The sequence below is a fragment of the Arachis ipaensis genome, chromosome B03, assembly GCF_000816755.2.
Source record: "Arachis ipaensis cultivar K30076 chromosome B03, Araip1.1, whole genome shotgun sequence".
In the NCBI taxonomy this organism is placed as follows: domain Eukaryota; kingdom Viridiplantae; phylum Streptophyta; class Magnoliopsida; order Fabales; family Fabaceae; genus Arachis; species Arachis ipaensis.
In genome coordinates, this window is record NC_029787.2 from 89,498,867 (window position 1) to 89,506,851 (window position 7,985).

The window sequence follows — 7,985 nt, forward strand, 5'->3', positions numbered from 1 at the left end:
AGAAGGGAGAAAAAAGAAAGAGAGGGAGAGAGAGAGGGAGAGGAAATGGAGAGAGAGAAAGAGAGGAGGGGAAGAAAGAGGAGAATGAGAGAAAGAGAGGAAGAAAGAGGGGGGAGAGAGAGAGGAAGAGAGAAAGGAGGAGAGAGAGAGGAATGAAGGGGAGAGAGAGGGAGAGGAGGGAAAGGAGAGAGAGAAGGAGAGAGAAGGGAGCGGGAAAGAGAGGAGGGAGAGGAGAGAGAGAAAGAAAGGGGAAGAGAAAGGGAAAGGAGGGAGAGAGAGGAAAGGGAGAAAGAGGAGAGAGAGAGAGAAGGGAGAGAAGGAAGAAAGAGGAAAGAGAGAGAAGGGAGAGAGGAGGGGAGAAAGAGGAAGGGGTGAGAGAGAGAAAGAGTATGTAAAAACTAATTTTAGAATTTAAATAAAACCAATTTTAATTTGGTTTAAAACTAAACTCAACCATAAAAACTGGTTTTTAATAAACTGATTTTCATAAAAACTATAATTTCAGTTCAGTTTTTTATTTAAAAAAACTGGTTTATTTAAAACAGTTTCGGTTCAGCTTTAATTCAGTAAAACCAGCTTTTTTGCACACCCCTAATTTACATATATGTTTAGTCTTTATAAATTTGAGTTATGTTGAACTTTTATCCTTTTTTTTGTACTTTTTCTTAACATGCCATATAGGCATATAGTAGTAGGTGATCCATTTGTTTTAAAAAGTACTAATCATTTTAATAGTTCAAGACTCGAAGGATCATTAATGGTTAAATTTTAGTTTCGTAAGACTGCACTAAAACAGCGCAGCACATTCACATCACAATTTCATTACAAGTCTTTAACGGTTGCATTCGAAAATACTTGCCAACGCCACAGCAGTTTTTGTTAACGTCAATGTGCCTCATACTGGACAACTGCATAAAAACCAAAGAAATAAAGATGTAAATGAACAGTGTAGATAAACTGCATGTATGTCTTAAAGTAATGCATCAAATGCAAGCATGTCATTCTCAGAAGAATCCCAGCCATTAATAATTTTCCATTTTTCCGTGACCTAGGCACAGCGAAGATGGTCAGCATTTAACACTAACATATGATGTTTTTGATTGATCTATTTCATTTCACATTGGGTTTTGTTGTTCTTATTGGGTTATATTTGAAAAAGGAGCCTTGGAGCAACGGTTAAGTTGTTTAGGGTTCAGTGCTTCCACCAAACTCTCCTAGATATAACTTATCAGATGAGCAACTACCCAAAATGATGAAGAGGACAAATAATTGTTGACATGATTATTGTTGACATGATTGGTTAATTAAACTCCTAGACCCTCCTTCATAATTTTCTTTAAAAAAAGCATCAAATTCGAACAGTCTATAATTGTTAGGAATCAAGCAAGATTACCAAATGCTCGGATGAAAACTTGAATCTCGAAATAAACACAAAAATAAGCCATGTTACTACTTTTAAATACGAGTTTTTGTCATTGTACTAACTTCTAAGGAGGCCGAGACTCAAACCCTATTCAAAAATCAAAGGTCAATTTTGTTGACTAGTTTGGAGCCTAAACATGCAACTACATTTTAAAACCCAAGAGGTTTTAACTGTAAGGATATATTTCTGAATGAAACTCATTCGGGTAAGGTGTTTCCAATTTTACCCGCAACCAAAATTAGGGTTTCGATAACCTCCATTATTCAAAATAAACCATCCAAACAAAGTGCACCTTTTCACGCATTGAAAAATTAGGCGTCCATGAACAACACATCACATAAACTAAAATTATGAGAAAACAATAAAGGAAAATTGAAAATTAGGGATTATGAAATTCAAATTATAAAAGAGAGGGCTTACTGCGACGAGTGCGCTTCTTGTAAAGGATACGGTAACCACACTCTCTGCACTGTATAACATCACCTGGTTTCAGCGTATTCTCCATACCACAATCTGCACAATGAAGAAACAAATGAAAAAAGAGAACTTCAAAAGAACAAATTGTCTTTCAGAACCCTAGAATCCAAAATCACTCATAGGCAGAAGAATTATCGAAGAAACAAATATGAGAGATGAGAGGAGAGGAGAAATAGAAACCTCTGCAGATGTAGCTAACTGGCTCAGCTTGAGGATCCATTGATGATGAGGGTTTCTGAGTGATCGAGAGACAAGAAAATTTTAAGTTTCAGGTTTCAGGTTTCGGTGCAGCCAGCAAGGCAGCAACACCCTATAAAAGAGGGCAAAGAGATACATTTAGTAAGAAACCGGTCAATCTAAAGATTCAGGCTCAATGGCAATAGATCCCATGAGGACGGGAACATGGCCCCGCCCTTGTCTCCAAAACCTGCCCCGTCCCCGCGACGAGTAACAGGGACCCGTATTCGCTGGAATCAGAGTCTATGCGGATTTTTATAAAAAATAATAAAAATAAAAAAAATGAAAAAAAAAACAGAAAAATTAGAAAAAAAATGAAGATTATTTCTAATTGTTATTATAAACATATTTTTTATTGTTTTCAAATACTTAAATAGCAATAAACAACAAACATCTGTACTAAATATATTTATAAAACATTAAAGAGGTAAATACCAAATCGGTACTCGAAAGATTCTGGCGCTGATAAAATGGTACCTGATTTTTGTTATTAACAAAATAGTCCTTGAAAAATTTTAAAATTTGACAAAATCACCCCTAACATGAAAAGATGACGTCACAGTGAACGGAAAATATTAATATGGCCGTGGAAAGAGAGCTCCAACGACGTTAAAAAGCACCACCAACTCCTCCTCCTCCTCCTCCTCCTTCCCACCACCAACTCATTCTTCTTCTTCTTCGGTGCCGGCGAGGGAGGACGCACGCGAAGAAAGGGCCGAAGAGCTGGTCGAGCCGGCACCTTCTTAACCGCGATGCTGGATAGTATGGGGTGCGAGGTAGCAGAGGCGGGAGGCTTCGGGTTCATCGTAGATTCCAGCAACGCCACACTCTTCACGTGGTTTTTCGTCGTCATTTGTAAAGGAGAAGAGAGACAAGTGTTGGTGCTGTTGTGGCTTGGGGATTGGAGAGTTGTCGTTGTGGGAGCTAGCGGCACGTGTTGTGGTGGTGGCGGTGGGTTTAGGGAGGGTTTTGTTGTGGAAGAGAGGGAAAGAAGAGGATTTGGAGATATGGTTGGTGGTGGTGGCGGCAGTTGATGTGAGAGGAGAACAGATATTTGAAAGTGAAGCAGCAGCCATGAGAAAACATGTCGCCCTCCTCCATTACGCCACAGTGGGTCGTACTCTCTTGCGTCACCGTCGCATGCGTCCTGCCTCCCTCGTCGGCGCTGGAGAAGAAGAAGAAGAATGGGTTGGTGGTGGGAAGGAGGAGGAGGAGGAGGAGGAGGAGAAGAAGGGATTGGTGGTGGTTTTAACCAAGGTTCAGAAAATCGGACCGGTCATCAAACCGTTCTAGCTACTGGTTCACTGGTTTACTAGTCCAACCGGTTCAACCGGTGGTTCAACCGGAAGAACCGTTTCAAAATAAAATAATAAATAAATTATAAATAAACATCATAAAATATAATTATAGTATAAATCTTAAATATCTTCCAAATTTAAAACACTATATGAAATGTCAACCAAATCCATATAATTTTATCAAAATACAAAGTAAAATAGTGAAAAGAGCAATGGTGCAAACAGCAACAGCACAACTAGAAATAATCATTAATCGCTCCTAAATTAATTCAAAACAGTAGCATAACAAATAATCACCCCTAAATTTAAAACAGCAGCATAACAAAATCACTAATCACAAATCACAAATCACTTATCACAAATTCAAAATTCAAAACACTCAATGCCATAAATCCATAACAAAACAGCAGCATAAGTGCATAACAAGTTAACAACAGCAGCTTAACAAGTCACTAATCAGTAATCACAAATTCCAAACACAAATCAGCAGCATTGATCAAACTAAATTTATACCAGCTACCGTCAATTTATTTTTGTATTTTGCAACCCCTTGTTCTGTTTTGCAGTTTTGCTTCCTTACACTTGATCAAATTAGATGTATTGAATCCAATTGCCAACCCTTCATCCAATGGCATAGCCCCCTTAACTGAAAGCCGCAATTTGGTGCAGCCCCACTTGCCCATTAATGTCTCCCACTTCCATATATATATATATATTATTATGCTAAACCATACATTGTTAAACTAGAGGCAGAGGGTTTCATATTCAGCTTGACAAAAATGTCAGAGCTTCCATTTCCACTAACCTCAAAAATTCAACCTCAAATCCCTGAAAACAGAGTAACACAGACTCAACTTTTCACTAACCTCAAATCAGTAAATCAGTAATCACAAATTCCAAATTCAAATCAACATCATTACAAAAGACCCAAGAAATCACAAATCACAAATTCAACTTCAAATCCCTGAAACAGAGTAACACAGACTCAACTTTCCACTAACCTCAAATCAGTAAATTAGTAATCACAAATTCCAAACTCAAATCAGCAGCATTACAAAAATTATAAAACAGCAACCAGCAACCAACAACCAGAAATTATAAAACAGCAATTACGAAGTTAAAAACATAACTGAAATTACAAAGAGCTTCCACCATGGCAAAACTCCAATCACTCTGATTCTCACAATAGCAACAGCAATAGCAATAGCAACAAGCAATGGCATCAGATTCCGTAATCAATCATCCAAAAACTAAATCAAATCAATCGCATAGTAAATTAATTGCAAGAACCCTCCGTATGGAAAATCAAATTTGAGCAAAAACCACACAAATTAAAACAACCAACAAATCAGTGCACCCAAGCAGCTTGCAGAACAATGCACAAAAATCGTAGTATATGAAACGAGAGAGTACAGAACTCACAGGAGACGCAGTAGACAAGCCAGCCAAGTGCCAAAACATCTTGAATTCTCAGAGGAGGAGGAAGAAAGAATCGGATCAGGCAGGGCGTAGAAACCCTAGCGCCTCGGGTTCCCAAATCGAATCAAAAACGGGGGAAACCCTAGAATCGGGAATAGGGGCGACAAGACAACAGCGCGCAGGACGAAGACGATGGAGGATGGACGCCGAGCGAGGAAGAAGAGAGCGAAGTGCGAACAGGGGGTTGAGAAGAACCATGGTTAGGAACGAAAGAGAGAGGGAGCACAAGTTGTGGGTTTGGGACAGGGGGAAGGAGGAAGTCGCGAAGGCGCCGACAACCACGACGGCGGCGGCAGAACCGGGCAGAAGAAGTTAGAGAAAGTTTGAAGGAGGGGGTGGGTTTGGGGAAAGAGGGAGAGTGTCACGCGTTGTGGGTGGGGTGGGGAGCGTTCCTTTTTTTTATATAAAATTAAAGAACCGGCCGATTTTCGGTCTGGTCCAACCGACTGGTTCCTGGCCGGTCCAGCAATTTTCAAACGGTTTTCAGATTTGCGGTTTTAGACACCAGACCGGACCCTTTTTGTTGCCAGTTCCCGGCTGAACCGGTTCGATCGGCCGGTTCGGTCCGGTTTTAAGAACCATGGTTTTAACGTCGCCGGAGCTCTCTTTCGATGGTCACATTAGCATTTTCCGTTCAATGTGACATCATCTTTTTATGTTAGGGGTAATTTTGTCAAATTTTAAAATTTTCCGAGAACTATTTTGTCAATAACAAAAGTCATGTACTATTTTGTCAGCGCCAGAATCTTTCGGGTACCGATTTGGTATTTATCTCAACATTAAAACAACTAAACATATTCAAAAACTAAAAAAATAATTCTCAAGCCTTCTTTCATCCTGTGATAGTAGTGATGGTAAATTCCGATTTATTTGAATCCTAACTCGAACAAAAAATCACAAATCACAGGAATCATAAAATTTCAAAGAAATCACAAAAATCACAGAAATATAAATTGTAATGAAAAGAATCAAAATCAAGAATAATCAAAATCAGAAATAATATAATAATTAACAAGTTCTCCAAAGTAAATTAAAATTAACAAGTTCTTCAAAGCATATTAAAATAAATCAGAACATGTTCTTCAAAGCGAATTAACAAGTTCTTCAAAACAAATTAAAATTAACAAGTTTTTCAAATCAAATTAAGATTAATCAGAACAAGTTCTTCAAAGCAAATTAACAAGTTCTTCAAAGCAAAATAAAATTAACGAATTCTTCAAAGTAAATTAAAATAAATCAGTACAAGTTCTGCAAAGCAAATTAAAATTACAGAGATAATATGAAAGATGAACCCTAAAACCATAACTGAATGGATTTAAATGGTAGTTCACAGAACTTGCCGGGAGGAAGAGTACCTGAGCTGACGGTGAAGATCGGCGACAAGGCGAAGAGGCGAAAACGTGAAGACGAGAAGACGCGGAGAGGCGAAGATGCGAAGAGTTTCTGAAGCGACGCTGCTGCCTCGGCTGGGTCAGGCGGCGACGAAGATGTTCTCCTTGGCTGGGTCAGCGGCGATGACAATGTTGCGATTGCGAACGGGATGACTGATGAGACTCAGACGTGCAAGAAGAGGGTAGGAGCTTCGTGTTGGCGGCAATTATAAATAATACCCTAACACATTTGTAGTCTAATACAAATTTAGTCATTTCATAAGAAAATCATCACCATCTATAGCAAAATGCAATTCCAATCACTGAATACTATTCAATAGGTCAACACTGTTCAAACAAAATGCAATTCTAATTATTTAATAAATTAATACTGCACAATTCTTACAACTGAGTAACAATACCTCTTCTACAATTAAGCTCAACTTAATCACTGAACCAAACCTTCTCAAAACATAACAATTATCAAAACTTATCACAATCTAAACTCATCTAACAAACATCTCAAAACTCTAGGCCATCAACAAACACCAACATAGGCAACAAAGATCAAAGATATCATCAAATTGAAAAATAAAATAAAACAAAATAACGTTCATAAGAGTAATGGATTTAAGGTGAATCGAAAAGTTTCATCTAATATGTCTTCTCCATGAATTCTAAGATGTGAAGCTTCATATAAGCTTAAGAGTCCCTCAACATATGTGGCAAGTTTTTCATTGAAATTTCCATGCACATCCTTAAACCTTTTAAACATATATGGGAGGTTTCATTGAATAATGACAAGGTTGAGAAGCCGTTAGAGGTGATAAATCAAGTACACAAATTAAGAAGGAGGAGTTCATCATAGCATAAGACATAAAGTATATAATTTAGTTTTTGTATAAAAATATTGTATTTTCAACACAAGCTAAGTATTTTGAACACAAGTTAAATTTATCCAATGACTAACTGAAACTGGGTGATAATTTAGAAAAATGCTTTACAGCAAAAAGAATTTGCCGAAAGAAAACCTACCGAAATTCAGTGGCAAAAAATTAACATTATATAGTGGTCAAAAAAATAATAATGCTCGAGCATAATTGGCATAATTTATCGGGCATGCTCTAATTTTGTGCCCCACAATACTTTCCTTGGTGGTTTATGAAATCGCTACTTAACAAAATGACCAAAACATGAAGATAACAGATAACAACGCTATACTGTAAAAGCTTTAAGATCTGGAAAGCGCAGCTCGAATGAAAGTGGAATTGAATAGAGTAATTTGGAATTAGGGTTTTGGAGAATGAAAGAGAAAGGAAGGAGGCAATGAAGAACGAAACAGAACAACAACAATAATACTAAGAAAGAAAGAAAGAAAGACCTCGCGGAGGAGCTCGCAGTCCTTGGGCTCACGGAAGCGAGACATGCATTCGCTGAAGTCAATTCAGAAATCACAGAAACTGAGCATAGAAAAAAACAACAACTGAACAAGTGAAGAGAACAAGCGAGCATTGAGCCACTGACCTTCGAAGACGACGCCGACCGACCGTTGATTAACAGAAGACGCCGACCAGACGATGGAGAGAAGATGACGAGTTGACAACGACGCCGAGAATATGAAGACGAGGGTTGGACCGAGCTCGCGGAAGAGGAGAGCAGTGGTTACAAGGACGGAGGGCGGCAGTGGCTCGACGGAGGGCG

At 38.4% G+C, this 7,985-nt stretch overlaps 1 protein-coding gene and 2 long non-coding RNA genes across 3 annotated transcripts; 1 reads left to right on the forward strand and 2 right to left on the reverse strand.

Moving 5' to 3' along the window:
* Positions 704-7,985, reverse strand: LOC107630681 (DNA-directed RNA polymerases II, IV and V subunit 12; the record flags this gene model as incomplete). The annotated part of the gene is given in 5 exon segments (XM_021119057.1): positions 704-908; positions 1,844-1,936; positions 2,081-2,135; positions 7,666-7,717; positions 7,809-7,985. Coding segments are annotated over 4 exon segments (216 nt in total). The 3' UTR covers positions 704-885.
* LOC110270230 lies at positions 4,371-4,980 on the reverse strand. Its single transcript, XR_002359523.1, has 2 exons — positions 4,858-4,980; positions 4,371-4,608 (listed from the first exon to the last, which is right to left on the reverse strand). It is a non-coding gene; the product is annotated as an uncharacterized LOC110270230 (long non-coding RNA).
* LOC110270231 lies at positions 4,588-5,108 on the forward strand. Its single transcript, XR_002359524.1, has 2 exons — positions 4,588-4,666; positions 4,860-5,108. It is a non-coding gene; the product is annotated as an uncharacterized LOC110270231 (long non-coding RNA).